Below are 15,751 nucleotides of genomic sequence, written 5' to 3'. Positions count from 1 at the left end.
GACTCACACCTATAGGACACGGTGTAACAAGCAGTTTTTTCACCCTCCATTAATTCATGGAGAGACCCTTTCATTTCATTGCAGTAGAATGTGCACACCCACCCAACAGATGACCCCCCCAAAAAAGACTGAAGTGAATGCACCCCACAAAAATGTTTCTCACCCCCCTGAGAGGCACAGAGTTGCAAGAAGCCCTACCGAGTACTGTAATGAAAAAGGTTGTGTTTAATATAAGCCGTCTAAAACTTAGCACGTAAAAAATACTAAATTCTGAGGTGTGTTTTCTTTCTTTGCCTCTGCCCTTCTTCTGCAAAAAAAGGCAAACTTTTACCAGGACACAGTCCGACCACATTTGGGTTGTTGAAACATACTTCTGCGTAACTGAAATGGAAAGAAGAGAGAGAGGTCAAAGACAGCCTCACAAAGGAGGCTGAGCTGGTTTTCAGTTTTACTGTGTTTGTTTCTTAAATGAAAAGCACTCTTTTTTCAATTTTACTTTTCATTTTTATTGTGTCTGTTTCTTAAATGAAAAGCACTCTTTCTGCCATTCCTTTCTCTTTTTCTCTCCTTCAGCCACTTCTCTCCCAGCCTTTTTTCTTCCCTCTCTTTCTGTCACCCCTACAGCCACTACCTGCCCAACCCTGGCCTAATGTCTAGCCTAATTAGTCAGGTACGCCTCATTTATCTATCCATTCTTTTAAAATTGATTTAATATAACACCTTAATAAATTAAACACGGCAAAGTCATTAATAGTAATAATACTGTTCAAATATAATTTCATGCTTTCCAAACGCAGACTGCCCGAAGGCTTTGGGCTGATCATTTTAAGCCATCCACCCAAACAAGAAGCAATATAACTTTAAAAAGAAGACGAGGATGTCAGTTCCCTGAGGGATCTTCCTCCTAAGTATACGCCTTGCTTTTTGCTTTGCCTCCCCTGCAAGGAAGAAAGCGAGGCAAAGGGGAAAGTTCATCTATGTTGCCTTGCGTAATAGTTGGCTGTAAAGGAAAGGTCTTACAAATGCCATCACCCTTGGCACAGTGCTTTCTGGAGAGCGAGATCAAGGCTGGAATAGTCAAGAGGAGGATGGCAGAACAAGGGACTCCAAAATGTAGCCCAGGACTATAGGTAAAGGTAAAGGGACCCCTGACCGTTAGGTCCAGTCGTGACCGACTCTGGGGTTGTGGCGCTCATCTCGCTTTATTGGCCGAGGGAGCCGGCGTACAGCTTCCGGGTCATGTGGCCAGCAGGACTAAGCCGCTTCTGGCGAACCAGAGCAGCACACGGAAACGCCGTTTAACTTCCCACCGGAGTGGTACCTATTTATCTACTTGCACTTTGACGTGCTTTCGAACTGCTAGGTTGGCAGGAGCAGAGACCGAGCAAAGGGAGCTCACCCCGTCGTGGGGATTCGAACTGCTGATCTTCTGATCGGCAAGTCCTAGGCCCTGTGGTTTAACCCAGGACTATACTTCCCTGCAAAAGGAAAGGAAAGCAGAGAGAGAAAAGAACGATGGGTGGTAATGCCAGGCACGCCAAATGCACATTTCAAGTGCATGATTCCCTCCAAAGAATCCTGGGAACTGTAGTTTTTTTTAGGTGCTGGGAATTATAGCTCTGCAAGGAGATGTCAAGTGCTTTAACTGTATGGTGTGGATCTTCCGTAAATTATTTGTTAGCCGCTATAAACAATAAAAGCCTCAAAGCTACTTCATATCTAACAAAATTTATACACTGCTTGATTGCAAACAAAACAAAACACCTTATCAAAAGCAGTTTACATGAAGATAAGTTTCCACTATCTATTTTAGATGCCAGGCAAAACAAAACACAAAAAACTACACTTCTTTTCCACCACGCTGTTAAATTATCTGTGGCCTCCTTCAGTGCGTAGGATGTTTTAGGCCTCCCTTTTCATATCAATATGAATGTGTTTTAGCGTTTACTCTGTAGGTGCTGGTTTTTGGTATGCTGCTTCTCATAAAAAATTGACTAATAAGTCATCACCATTTTATAGTAATGGGTGGGATTCACCTAATGAGGCCCATAAGTGGAAGCCCTTCCCTCTGTGCCCCCCCCCAAAAAAAATTACCTCAAGGGGGTTAGGGAACCCCCCACCCCAGGACAGATAAGAGAGGGAAGAATTGTTCCATCTGGCAAGCAGAACTATTGGAAGAGTGCAGCCTTGAATTCCACCCAATAATAAAAAAGAATCCATAATTTCCATTAATTTGCTAGTTGTTTTTTTAAAACTACATTGTGCAACTACATTGCAAAATTCACGACAATGGCAAATCTTGAAAGACGACTGTGTTTTAGGTTTCACCTGGTTCCAGATATTGTGAATTTGATAGATTTGCCTTCAGATGTGAATTGAATTGAATTCCCCCCCACCCTGCATCCCTTCTGAGGAGACAGAATCCCACCCCACGCCAACTAGTGTTGGCATCTGTTCCGTGCTGCGGCCCAGCGAATTGCAAGACCCAAAGCCTTCACTGTGTCCAGGGCCAGATATAGGTTTGAGGAGGCCCTAAGCTACTGAAGGTAATGGGGCCCTTTATATGTCCAGCTGTCCTTTGTCAACATCAAATTGTCACTGTTTTTTGTGTGTTGAATATATGCTATATGGTAATTTATGAACCAAATAGGTATCTAAAGCCATTTGCACATGTTGTCCTGCAACAAGTCCATGCAGAATGTAGGCACCCTATATATAGAAAGGAGCAAACCAGTGATATTTTAGGGAGCAGGCTAGCAGGTGAGGCCCATGACTTACATCACAGGAGCCTACACAACACAAAACACTGTTGTTGTATGTAGGTTTTATTTTATTTGTTTTTTATCTTATATTTTGGAAATGTACATCCAGTTTTTCCCCCCTTTAATTTTTTTGGGGGGGCCCCAAGAGAATGGGGTCCTAAGCTATAGCTTGTTTAGCTTATACGTAAATCCGGTCCTGACTGCGTCCAAGCCCTGGAACCAATCCACATTCAGCAAATGACTACAGTGGTACCTCGGGTTAAGTACTTAATTCGTTCCGGAGGTCTGTTTTTAACCTGAAACTGTTCTTAACCTGAAGCACCACTTTAGCTAATGGGGCCACCCGCTGCTGCCGTGCCGCCAGAGCACGATTTCTCTTCTCATCCTGAAGCAAAGTTCTTAACCCGAGGTACTACTTCTGGGTTAGCAGAGTCTGTAACCTGAAGCATATGTAACCCGAGGTACCACTGTACTTGTGAAGCCGCACTGTTATTCTGTTCAGCCACCTGGTCTCAAACTGTACCACCCACGCGGAGGCTGGGTTTCTTCACAAAGGAAATGGGGTCAGAATGCTCTCAGACCCTTTTTCTCAAAGTTGCCGTTTCAAACGCAGGCTCGGGGCTCCTGGGCGCAGCTGACGACTTTGGGGGATGCAGTTCCCGCAGTGCCTCATTTTGATCTGCGCAGGTAATGACTTATGCGTTTCATCTGAATCATTTAATGATTATTATTCTGGGAGGGTGGGGGAGGGATCAGGGTGTGTGTGTTGAATGTTCTCCCAGGATACTCTGGTGCAAGATAGAGTTGGATGGCCCTTGTGGTCTCTTCCAACTCTATGATTCTAAGCCTGAAAGTTACCGGTCTCCAACCAAAGACTTTATTTACTTATTTAATGTATAGCTGTGGTGTGAAATTTGCTGAACTGGAATGCACCAGCAAATTTGATCCTATTAGTTTAGGACTCAGTTGAGACAAGAGATCTCTCTCCCCTACTAGCTGTTAAAGTATTTATTTATTTGATTTCATAAGATTTATATACTCCTTGATGGTTTTTAAAAAGCCCTCAAAGTGGTTTACAAAGAATTATTGGAGCACAGCTAGCAGGATTATGTTATCTCTGATTGCTGCCGTTGTGAAAGGTCATTCGGTTTATCTTGTATTTATTTGAGCTTTGCATCAAAAAGCAATAGACTAACTCTTCCATTGCAATTCCTTTTCACCCCACTCTTCAGATTTCTCTGTTCACATCTCCCCCTCTCCGAGTATAACACTTCAAGCATTTGATGAACTGTAGTCCACAAACCCTTATGCCAAAATAAATCTGTTAGTCTTGAGAATCCACAAGACATATAGATTTCTTACAGTCATAGCCTATGCGGAAGAACTGCTTAAAAACAAAACAAAACTTCTTTAAACTTTGGACCTTAAGGTACTTGAAAAAATATTTATTTATCAGATTCTGTACTGCTTAATTAAAAGCAATATAATTTACATAAAATTATAAATTAAGCAATGAAAATAAGCAACGAAAATAGACTTTTGAAACAGTAGGCATAATAAAATTATCAAAATATTGATAAAACCAGCAGGTGTTTTTTTTAAAACACACACACACACACACACACAAATGTACAAGACTGGTTTTCAATGGTTTTAGGTTATTTTTAAGGGCATTCTGAAAACATTAACAACAGCAGGTGGGGTACAAATTTCTGAAATAAATACAACTAATGGATTTAGATCCGCCCTATTCAACCTTGCACCCCCAGGTATCATTGGACTATAACTCCCATCATCCTTGACCATTGGCTGAACTGGCTGGGGATGATGAGATCTGTAGTTCAGTGTTCTCTGGGGAGCCAAGGTTGACGGATTCTGCCTAACAGTACAATCCAAACCCAAGATAGACTGGGATTAGAGAATTTCGGTTTGGTGGAGCTTGCACTTTCCTAACTGAGCTGGTGTAAGTTTTTCACCTCAGCAGATTCCAGTGTTGTTGTTTTTTCTGGGGGTACACAGGGGTACACATACTCCTAAACATTTTGTGAATCTTTGTACTTTTGTCCATTTACTGTATTTATGTTTCCTCATTTGAACTATAAAATGGTGATTTTCTTGAGTCAAAATGAGAGTACCCCTAAACATTTTTAAAAGAAAAAAGCACTGGCTAAATCAGAAACATACTATTGTCCCTCACCCCAGTTCAGCCGACATTCTTAAATTTACTCTGGCTTAAGACTCCCAAAAAGGTGTTTTCCAGTGATGTTGCTGTTCAGGACCCCACAATCTGGCAGAACTTCACCAGCAAAAAAGGTAGTATAAGTCAAATTCCTCCTGAAAGGAGTTTGGAATAGGGGTAACCAGCTTTCTATACCTTTTAAAAATAGTTTTTATTTTTTTAAAAAAATTCTTTGGGTTACGAAACAAATAAATGGGAAATTACATATAACGTGGCCACTTTCGATTTATAGAGCCTTTTTCACAGATCGAATGAGACACTATTGTCATAGACTTTGTGGGGGAAAGAGCGTGCAGCTAAATATTGTAACTAGACACTGGGAAGACCGATAGAATAGACATAGACCACTGGTACCGAAAGACCTACACTGGCTCCCAGTACGTTTCCGAGCACAATTCAAACTGTTGGTGCTGACCTTTAAAGCCCTGGATGACATCTAAAGGCAGCCCTGCCTAGGGAAGCTTTTAATGTTTTGAAACATACTCGGAGTCAAGAGTGGATTTCATGCTCTTTATTCAGCTCAAAGTGGTGAGGAGGAATGGAAGTTCCCCCACAATATCTGCTTCATATACATTATTTACACAATGGGCTACATGTGATTGGCTAATTCCGGGATTCTCCTGTAGGCCAATCAGGTTGTGGATTCACTTCCACCTGAAGCTGGATTGGGTGGCTCCTGCGGACCAATCATACTGCTGCATTGTTCTAGGACCAATCAGACTGCTGCATTCTGAATCCTATTGTTCTAGGACCAATCAGACTGCTGCATTTTGGATCCTATTGTTCTAGGACCAATCAGACTGCTGCATTTTGGATCCTATTCAACTCAGTACATAACATGTTTAATAGACTATTGTATTTTAATATTCTGTTGGAAGCCGCCCAGAGTGGCTGGGGAAACCCAGCCAGATGGGCGGGCTAGAAATAATACATCATCATCATTATTATTATTATTATTATTATTATTATTATTATTATTATTATTATAATATATGAGAAACCACCCTACTAGAAAAGATAACTGATAAACTTAAACTACTGGTGTGACTCCCCTTTATCACTTATACAGCACAAGAAGACAATGACCTCTCTCTCCCCACCCCCCAAAAAGCCTACCAGCTTTCTATACTTAGGATTGCTTTTGTTCATTAGGGAATCTCCCTTTGTGTGAAAGGAAACAAGACCCAACTGCAACGTTCCTTCTTTCATCATTTCTCCCCTCTCTCAGCAGTATTACCAGTCCAGTTACTCCTATTGTATCAGACGGAGCCGTTCCATTTTGTAGATACCGGGAGCCCAGCCCAACTTGAGTGCTTTTCTACAGAAAGCGTGGAAGACAAAGGCTTGTCCTTCAGCTGGTATAAAAGGAGAGAGGATGGCACACCCCTTTTCATAAAGAAATGCTCAGAGAAGGAAGATGGAGGCAGGTTTGCTTGCGAGGCAAAAGGAAAAAATCTGGTCTTGGCTATCACCAAGGCCCAAAAGGAAGATACTGGCCTGTATATGTGCGCCAAGAGAAATCCCACCTTGACTTTCAGCAATGGCTCCTCGCTGGTTGTTGGAGGTAAGAAAGCAAAAAGACTGAGCTTTGGAGTGTGAGGGGTATTGAATCTCTTCTACCAACACAGTCCTCCTTCTCAGTTCAAAGCCTATACTGTCTCCTTACTAACAGTGGGCGAAACCTATCAATCAGTTTTAAGTTCAGTTGCCTTGTTTGTAATTTGTTTTTATTGGAAATACGGTCGTACCTTGAATCCCAAACGCCTTGCAAGTTGAACATTTTGGCTCCCGAAGGCCGCAAACCCGGAAGTGACAGTTCCGGTTTGCGAACTATTTTTGGAAGCCAAACGACCAATGGAGCTTCCGATTGGCTGCGGGAGCTTCCTGCAGCCAATCAGAAGCCGCCGCTCTTTGGTTTCCAAACGTTTTGGAAGTTGGACAGACTTCCGGAACGGATTCCATTCAACTTCCAAGGTTCGACTGCAAGTCCCAATGAGGATTCATCAGCATTTTAGTGTCTTTTTCTCCTAACACACATATTTTTGCATCTAACTTCCCCTAAGGAAGTTAGTTTTTGTACTTTATTGCCTCATATTTATACATTTTTGTGCACAGAGCGCGTTACCTCTGGGTTTCGCGCTCGGGCATGCGCAGATGCTCAAAATGAGGTCACGCGCATGCATGGAAATGGCGAATCGCAACCCACGCACAGGCAGACGCACAGACGCGGGTTGTGTTCACTTCAGGATGTGAATGGGGCTCTGGAACGGATCCTGTTCGCCTCCAGAGATACCACTGTATACATAAAAAATATAAGGTTAGCATCATGCTGCAGTTGGCATGGGCACCAATAGGTGGCCACACCAACAGCAGTGAGATGTACAGCAAGTGAGTGAAGAAGCAGTGTGGCGTGGCAGGCAACCCGGGTGAACTGTTTAATGGAGGGGAAAGGTGGTTCGCACAGCGCATTACCAAGCTGCTCTGTCAAGCACTTCCTCCTTCCTTTAAGAGGGGTTGAGAAATCTGTGTGACGAGGAGCTAAGGGCAAGCTGTGAGGGGGTGGGTAAGGTGTAAAGAAAGAGGGAGTTGTTAGGTGTGGGAGAAGGGAAGTTGGAAAATGGTCAGGTTTCTTAGTCTCATTGCTGAGCAACCACGTGCAGAGCTCAGTGGAGAGGAAGGCCAGTGTGCTGGTCCAGGGGGGAGGTTACCGTGGGGCGAGGTCCAGGACCTCAGTTGAGGGTCGGCAGACAGTCCTCCATGGGCGAAGTGGGGTCCACAGCGAGAAGCCGGGCAAGGACAGGAACTCTGGGGGAACAGGACTGGATGCTGGCCGAAACAGCTCTTTGACGACGTTGCTCCTGCAACCTGGGACCCGGGCTGACTGGTCCCGGCCCCCAGGAGACCCGTCTCTCCTGGCCTCGAGGCGAGCACTCCTCCTGGGAGAAACCAGTTCCCTTCGCCTCTCTGCCCTGAGCCTCTGCAGTTCAGGAGAGGCTGAAGGGTTACTGGACCCAGGGCGAGACTCACCTGTAAGCACTGAGTCCTCAACCACCTTCGGAGCCAGAGTGGATTCACCTGGTGTCTGCTCCTGAGGATCTGGCACAGGTGTAGGCGCTTCAGAATCAAGACCCTGCCCCAGCTCAGCCGGCCCTGGAGGCGGAGACTCCTGTGCAGGCTGGGATTCCTCCGGTTCAGCCTCTGAATCGGATTCCCAGGCCATCACAGCCAGACAACCAGAAGAGTGTCTGAGGTGTGTTTGCCTGAAGGCAGACTCAGCATCCGAAGTCAGGTCCAGCCTTAGGGTCAGGCAAACGGCATGCCCAGATAGTCCAGGGCTCAGGGAATCCAATTGCCATGGGGTCAAGGATCAAGATGAACAGGAAGCAGCAAGATTGGGCCCGGAACAGCAGGCATTGTTTCCAGCATCTGACTGCTGCTGGAAGCTCTGCTTAAGAAGACTGAAGCCGGCTGGTTTTCATCGGTGCCTTCTCTGTGTCCTTGAAGGTTGATCAGCTGCAGGGTGGAGTCACTCCGCCTTCTCCCCCTTCAGGCTGCTGTTCAGCAGGTGAAGCTGCCTCCTGGTGCATGGCACCAGGTTGAAGAGCACAGCAAGCAAGAGGAGCAGCCCTACACACTCTCTTTTTGTACAGTCCACACTTTTTTGGTTGTAGAAATCCTCTACAAAATGTAGATCCTCACGGGGTCTCTGCCATGGGAGCATATTCACTCAGTGCTTTTCCAGCTGCACTGGCTCACGGTGGAGTACAGGGTCAGATTTAAGGTGCTGGTTTTGACCTTTAAAGCCCTCCACGGCCTAGGACCCTCGTACCTACGGGACCGCCTTTCCCGGTATGCCCCACAGAGAGCCTCAAGGTCCATAAATAGCAACACCCGGGCCCTAAGGAAGTTAGACTGGCTTCAACCAGAGCCCGGGCCTTTTCAGCACTGGCTCCAGCCTGGTGGAACGCTCTGCCTCATGAGACCAGGGCCCTGCAGGATCTGATTTCTTTCCGCAGGGCCTGTAGGACAGAGTTGTTCTGCCTGGCCTTTGGCTTGGAATCAATTTGATTCCCTCCCCCTCTTTCTTTTTTTCCTTTCTCTTTCTGTGTTGAAACTCCTATTTGGGGACTTCCCTGGCTTTTTTCTGGCCCATGTGGGACCAGTCTGGATAGTTGGCCTTGGTGAAGACTTAACGTTTTCATCCCCCCAAAAGTTTTGATTTGAGTTTCCACTGAAATGAGGCTGCATTTTAATGTTTTTGTGTTATATTTCAATCTTGTTTTTTAAGCTGTATTTCAATCAATTGTTTTTATATTTGGTGTTAGCCGCCCTGAGCCCAGTCTTGGCTGGGGAGGGCGGGGTATAAGTAAAATTTATTGTTGTTATTATTGTTTTGTTGCTGCTGTTTCCTGAACTCTCGGCTTTGTTCCCTACAACACACACACAGATAGCTACACCCAGGGCACCTGGGTGACACTTTTGCAGCCCGCTCCGTGTGAAGCATCTCGAATCTTGCAGAGAAACGAAATGGCTTGCTTGGTCCACGGCACTTCCAGTTTCGTCCAAGTGTCCTGGGACGTTCCTGGACATCTCCGGCCAGAGACGCTGCTGATGAGAAGCAACCACAGTTCTTGGACGTTTGTCAGTGTCCTTCACGTCCCCCTGGATTTGAACGCGAGTGCCGCAAATTTCACGTGTGAGGTCAGATTCAACTCCTCGGGCACCGCTGTCAGGATGAACGGCAAATTCCCTGCGGGTGAGTGGTGGTGTGTCACGTCACCCTCTGCCCTTGTCGACAAAATTGGCTGGTCATCTTCATGTGTTGGTTCTTAGGAATAGAGGAAGATGCAATATGCTAAGCCATAGAATCAAAGAATCGTAGAATTGCGTGGTGAGTTTCCGCCCCCCCCCAGTGGAAATAAAGACACATGACACAATTATTAAGGATGGTGCTGTGGGTTAAACCACAGAGCCTAGGACTTGCCGATCAGAAGGTCGGCGGTTCGAGTCCCCGCAACAGGGTGAGCTCCCGTTGCTCAGTCCCAGCTCCTGCCAACCTAGCAGTTCGAAAGCACGTCAAAGTGCAAGTAGATAAATAGGTACCACTCCGATGGGAAGGTAAACGGCGTTTCCGTGTGCTGCTATGGTTCGCCAGAAGTGGCTTAGTCATGCTGGCCACATGACCCAGAAGCTGTACGCCGGCTCCCTCGGCCAATAAAGTGAGATGAGCGCCGCAACCCCAGAGTTGGTCGCAACTGGACCTAATGGTCAGGGGTCCCTTTACCTTAAGGCCACAACTTTATTGGTTACAGGTGATGAGCAGTATTGGCTTAGGCATTGGTCCTAACCGATTGCAGTGGTACCTCGGGTTAAGTACTTAATTCGTTCTGGAGGTCTGTTCTTAACCTGAAACTGTTCTTAACCTGAAGCACCACTTTAGCTAATGGGGCCTCCTGCTGCTGCCGCGCCGCCTGAGCACAATTAACCCGAGGTACTATTTCTGGGTTAGCGGAGTCTGTAACCTGAAGCATATGTAACCTTAAGCTTATTTAATCCGAGGTACCACTGTATATCCAACTTCAGCCCGTCCGCTTGAAGTCCGGGATAGGTTAACCACCATTAGGGGGAATCCTTCTGATGCACATCAACTAGGAACTCCTCCGGGGTCACCGCTTGGGGGCGTGCCTTAGGCCCTCATCTCCATAGGTTTCAGACAGGGCCAAGCCCCCAAGAATCCTTTATCGGACTACCCTTCAATATGTGGGGCAGGTGATGGCTCTTCCTCCCCTCTTCCAACTGCAGAACAATACCAATGCCTAACCGCCAATACCAATAAAGTTGTGACGATTTGCTACGAGGCAGGCGAAAACCAAGTGGCTGGTGCCAATTTGCCAAGTGGAAAAATTCCTACCAGCCCCCTCAACGGCGACCAACCAAGGTTCATAGCAAGGTCGAGGAACAAAAACCTTATAGGGTGGGAGGGTGGGAAAAGCAGGAATAGCTGGCAGGTGGGGAAAGAGGGAGATCCCCGGCCACGTCCTTCCTTAAGTAGGGCAGGACACGCCCCCAGAGCCAGCTGATTGGCTGACCAGGGGATGATGCTGTTGGGAATCCCCCCAATCGCGCAGGGCTGGGCTCATGAAGCCCGCACCTCCATCTCCTTCAAGGGCGGAAGTGGCTTTGTAGCTCTTGAAGAGACCTCAAGGGTCATGTAGGCCATACATGAATCTTTTTCCAGTCCTGGAGATGTCAGGAATTGAACTGGGCTTTTCTCTATGTGAAATAATCTACTAATTCTCGTTTTGATTGTGTTCTAGATTTCCGAAAGAGGGCGGGAAAGAAGAAATGGCCTCTGTTTGCATTATTCTGCGCGATGCATCAAATTTATAGACCTGCGCATTACGCAGAGGATGCGAACAGTGGTTTCTTCCTTCTTTCCTCATAAAACTAGACATGGACAAATGTTTCAACATTGGTTTCTGACAGCTTCTTGTTATTCTACTCATAAGTCCACTTCCTCTCATGCATTTATTAGTTTGCATTTTTAAAAGAAATTCCTCATTGAAATTTGACAGGAGTTTACTGTGCATTTTTCCTAATATGCACATTTTGGGGGAAGCAATTCCCTCAAATAATGTGCTGCATTTCCTTGAGATATTCCCACAAACATATTCTTCTTGTGCATGCTTTTCTCTAGTACGTATGCACATTTTGGGCAAGCCATTTTCTCACATATATTGCCTTCTTAGACATTATTTCCACAAATATATGCTTGGTATGCACACTTTTCTCCAACGTGCCTATTTTTCGGCTGGGGAACCGCGTTGCAAAATTCAGGAAAGTACGGATTTTGCAGAATAGCTTTGCTTCTTCAGTTCAGGAAATGCAAACCCCACCCCTCCTCCAGTAACACAATGAAGCAAAATATAAATGATGGGGTTCTTCTGCTCTGTGTCAGTCACAGCAGTTGCTAAGTAATGTCTGCCTGTTCCCTCCCTCCCTCTCCCTTTCCCTTTTACAGCTCCCTCTGCAGTCGTAGACAACAAATGTCTCAGCTTCTCAGTGTCCTTGTCTGTCCTGGCTGTTCTGACACTGCTGATGTTTCTCTTAAGCTTCCTTTGGATTCGACGCAGCCGCTCCAGGCTAGGTAATATCAGCAGCCATGTCCTAAGAAATCAACAACAAGTGTTTAAATTTTATTTCAGGCTCTCTTAAAGGAACCTTACTTAGGAACCTTTTTTTTAAGTTCAAGGGCCACGTTTATTTTTATTTTGTTGTTTATTTAATTTACCGTATTTTTTGCCCCATAGGGCGCACCTAGTTTTGGGGGAAGCCCGAGCTTCCCCCGACCCCAGCCCCCAGAACAGGCTGCTATCCGCAAGCTGTGGGAGACCGGCGGGAAGTCGCACCGGTCTCCCCAGGCTTGCGGATATCTGCCCGGAGCACGCTAATCAGCGCGCCCCGGGCTTCGGGATGCAGGCAGCTCTCCGGAAGCCTTGGGAGACTGGTGGGAACTCCCGCGGGCTCCCAAGGCTTGCGGAGAGCTTCCTGAAGCCTGGAGAGCGAGAGGGGTTGGTGTGCACCGACCCCTCTCGCTCTCCAGGCTTCAGCGAAAGCCTGCATTCGCCCCATAGGACGCACACACGTTTCCCCTTCATTTTTGGAGGGGGAAAAGTGCATCCTATAGGGCGAAAAATGCGGTATTACATTGATAGACCATCTCTTCCTGCATCCTCACAACAACCTGTGAGGTAGGTTAGGCTAAGAGAAAGTGGCTGGCCCAGGGTCACAACCAGTGAGCTTTAATGCTGAATGGGAATTCAAACCCTGCTCTCCCAGGTCATAGACCAACACTCTAATCAGCAGGGCTTTTTCAGCCTGAGTGCCCCATTTTTCCTGCTGGGCAATATTCCGGGGGCCACTTGCAAGTGGCGGGAGGGCCAGTGGCAAAAGTGGCTGAGCAATGAATATACAGTGGTACCTCGGATTAAGTACTTAATTCGTTCCAGAGGTCCGTTCTTAACCTGAAACTGTTCTTAACCTGAAGCACCACTTTAGCTAATGGGGCCTCCTGCTACTGCTGGAGCGCGATTTCTGTTCTCATCCTGAAGCAAAGTTCTTAACCTGAAGCACTATTTCTGGGTTAACGGAGTCTGTAACCTGAAGCATATGTAACCTGAAGCGTATGTAACCTGAGGTACCATTGCAGCATATTTTTCCGTGTATAAGACGCCCCTATTTTTGGGGACTCCAATTTGAGAAAAAATCCCCTCTGCACTATCCATGTATAGGGCGAGCCCCGATTTTGAACATTATTTTAGAGTAAAAAAAACCCCCATAGTCTTATACACGGAAAAGTATGTTAATTTTCCCCCCTTTGCGTAGTAGATCAGTTTTTACACAAACTTACACCCCACCACCCTCCATCTAGGCATGATCAGAGTTCAAATTACAAATTCCAGATAGGCAAGCACACTCAATGAGGTTGCGAAGCAAGCTGGTAAGGGGTGTGGCCTAAGGAGAGAGGGCGTGGCTAGGAGGAGAGCCCAAAAGCCGGGCAGAGAGGCCATTTTGCCCCCCACCCAAGGTTCCCTGGACTTGAGTGTTTTCGCACCGGATTTTTAGGCAGGGATTATGTTCCAGGGAAAAGCAGCAAGGAACCACAAATGGACTGAGCACATTTTCTGTTGGTGGGATTCTCAGTGGGATCTGTTAGGATCTGTAAGAACAGGAAGCTGCCCTAGACTGGTCTCCCATGATGCATTCTCAGCTGTTATTCTGGACTTTTCCTGAGTTCCTACTGGGAGGTCCAGATCCTTGGCGGGGGCGTGCCCACTGTTTTGGGAAATCCAAATTAGGTAGGTTTGAACTTAACGGAGCTTCTTCTCTGTCCCTTTTGCAGTTGGCAAAAATATTGGCCCTCACAGCAGCAGCTGAAGAAGAATGGCCCCTCTATCTCTTTATTCCTAATTGTCTCCTTTTCTTTTATTCCCCAAGGATCCCAATACCAGGACTCTGAACCTCCATCTTCAGAGGTAATAAAGTTATGACTCTTTCTTTGGAGATGGCGAAGGGGGGACGTTTCCAGATTTCGAGGGTGCTTTCATATGTGATATACATTGTAGGGGCCTCACAAGGTCATCCAGGCCAGCCCTTGTCAATGCCATAGCGCCCCCAACAGGTGGTGCTTTGAATTGCACCTGGACATGAACTGGAGAAAGTGCAGCTGGGCTAAGGAGGAGGCAGGGCAAGGAAAGGAAAGGAACGGAAAGGAGAATTTACATTTTTTGACATTTCAGCCTAGTTTAACTTGCTTGTGAACAGAGGTGATGACGCTCCAGAGATCAGGAGCCTCATACCTGAGGTTCAGATGCGGCCCCCCAGACCTCTGCACCTGGCCCCCAGGACTCTTCTCAGAGTCTTACCCCTCCCTAGTCCTGCTTTGAATTGTCCTTGAGCGTTTTTGCCTGGCTCAAATGTGTCATTGAACCCAGACATGGCTGTATATAGACAGATCAAGGAAGCATTTGAGGAGAACACGTTGTAAACTTTATATGAGAAATCACATTGGCAAAAAAACGGAACTCCACAGCGCCATCTGGTGTCACACTGTTATAATGCATATACAACACATATACAGTGGTACCTCGCAAGACGAAATTAATTCGTTCTGCGAGTTTTTTCGTCTTGCGAATTTTTCGTCTTGCGAAGCACGGATTCCCATAGGAATGCATTGAAAATCAAACTTGCAAGACGTTTTCGTCTTGCGAAGCAAGCCCATAGGGAAATTCATCTTGCGAAGCAACTCAAAAAACGAAAAACTCTTTCGTCTTGCGAGTTTTTCGTCTTACGAGGCATTCGTCTTGCGAGGTACCACTGTAAAACTCTTTTTTTCTTTACCAATCTAGCTGAGTCCAATGTCTGAATAGAGACTAGAGAGGGGCATGTGTGTGTAGAAAATAAACAAAAATAAAATTTGCATTTGTTGCTCCACCCACTTTGGCCTCTGGCCCGCCCACTACAAGCATGTGACCCTCAAAATGTTGCCCAAAAGCAGTAGAGGCTGGTATATTTAGGGAAATGGGCCCAAATGGATACGAGACATTGTCAGTGAGGGGATTGGCCTTGGGAAAGGGGGTGTGGCCAGAGGGGAGGAGGCGTGGCCTGAGGAGATTTCTGAGGGCCGTACAGAGAGCCTTGGAGCTCCAAATAACAGTTTCTCCACTCTTTACGAAACAGGAAGGCACTTGTTATGCCCAGCTAAATCTTGCTTCAAGGACCTAAGAAAAGAACAAGAGTCAGCGAGTATCAGAAGTGGCTGGGGTCTGGGATCAAAAGACTCTAACATGCTACGGCAGCTTTTTGGATTCTGATCTGCGAGGCTGGGAGGATAGAAATGTCGGGATCTCCGCTTGGCCAAGCTGATAAAGCTCATCTTCCGGAATCGCCCTCCCGATGAATAATTAACGACCTGAGCCTTTGATGAGGCTCCAAGGCACGTTCTCCCATACAGCAGAGTTTCCAGCAGCATGCGGAAGTGATGAGATTTATGGCTATATTGCAAAGGGTTTTATTTCTCGCTACGCAGACAGAAAATACATCCTCTCTCTGTGAAAGCAGAGAGCAACCGAAACAACAAAAGAACAAAGGAACAGGAAACCACTAACGTCACATCCCGTCTCCCGTGAGACTTCCAGCAGCCTGGAAGGTCTCTGGAATGTAAACAGAGTCCTGTGACTCTAAGCTTGTG

The 15,751-nt window shown here is 46.4% G+C and overlaps 1 protein-coding gene across 5 annotated transcripts; it reads left to right on the top strand.

Moving 5' to 3' along the window:
- Positions 1–23: 23 nt before the first annotated feature.
- On the top strand, positions 24–15,374 carry LOC310833355 (uncharacterized protein; the record flags this gene model as incomplete). 5 transcript variants are annotated; one of them, XM_083716054.1, is made up of 6 exons in its annotated part: positions 24–1,130; positions 3,190–3,449; positions 6,230–6,565; positions 9,449–9,757; positions 12,023–12,148; positions 15,241–15,374. In XM_083716054.1, the coding sequence occupies exons 2-6, from the start codon at positions 3,413–3,415 to the stop codon at positions 15,372–15,374; spliced, it is 942 nt and encodes a 313-aa protein (XP_083572180.1). In that variant the 5' UTR covers positions 24–1,130; positions 3,190–3,412. The 5 variants fall into 5 exon arrangements, with proteins under 5 accessions (XP_083572180.1, XP_083572182.1, XP_083572183.1 ...); XM_083716056.1 differs by lacking the exon at positions 24–1,130 and adding an exon at positions 13,999–14,036 and having other exon boundaries at positions 2,553–3,449; positions 15,241–15,366; XM_083716057.1 differs by lacking the exon at positions 24–1,130 and having other exon boundaries at positions 2,553–3,449; positions 6,287–6,565.
- Positions 15,375–15,751: the final 377 nt, after the last annotated feature.

This window comes from Podarcis gaigeae (assembly GCF_964106915.1).
Source record: "Podarcis gaigeae genome assembly, chromosome: 16".
NCBI classification, from domain to species: Eukaryota; Metazoa; Chordata; class Lepidosauria; order Squamata; family Lacertidae; genus Podarcis; species Podarcis gaigeae.
Note: the sequence above shows the minus strand (reverse complement) of the source record. Positions and strands in the feature narration are given on the sequence as shown.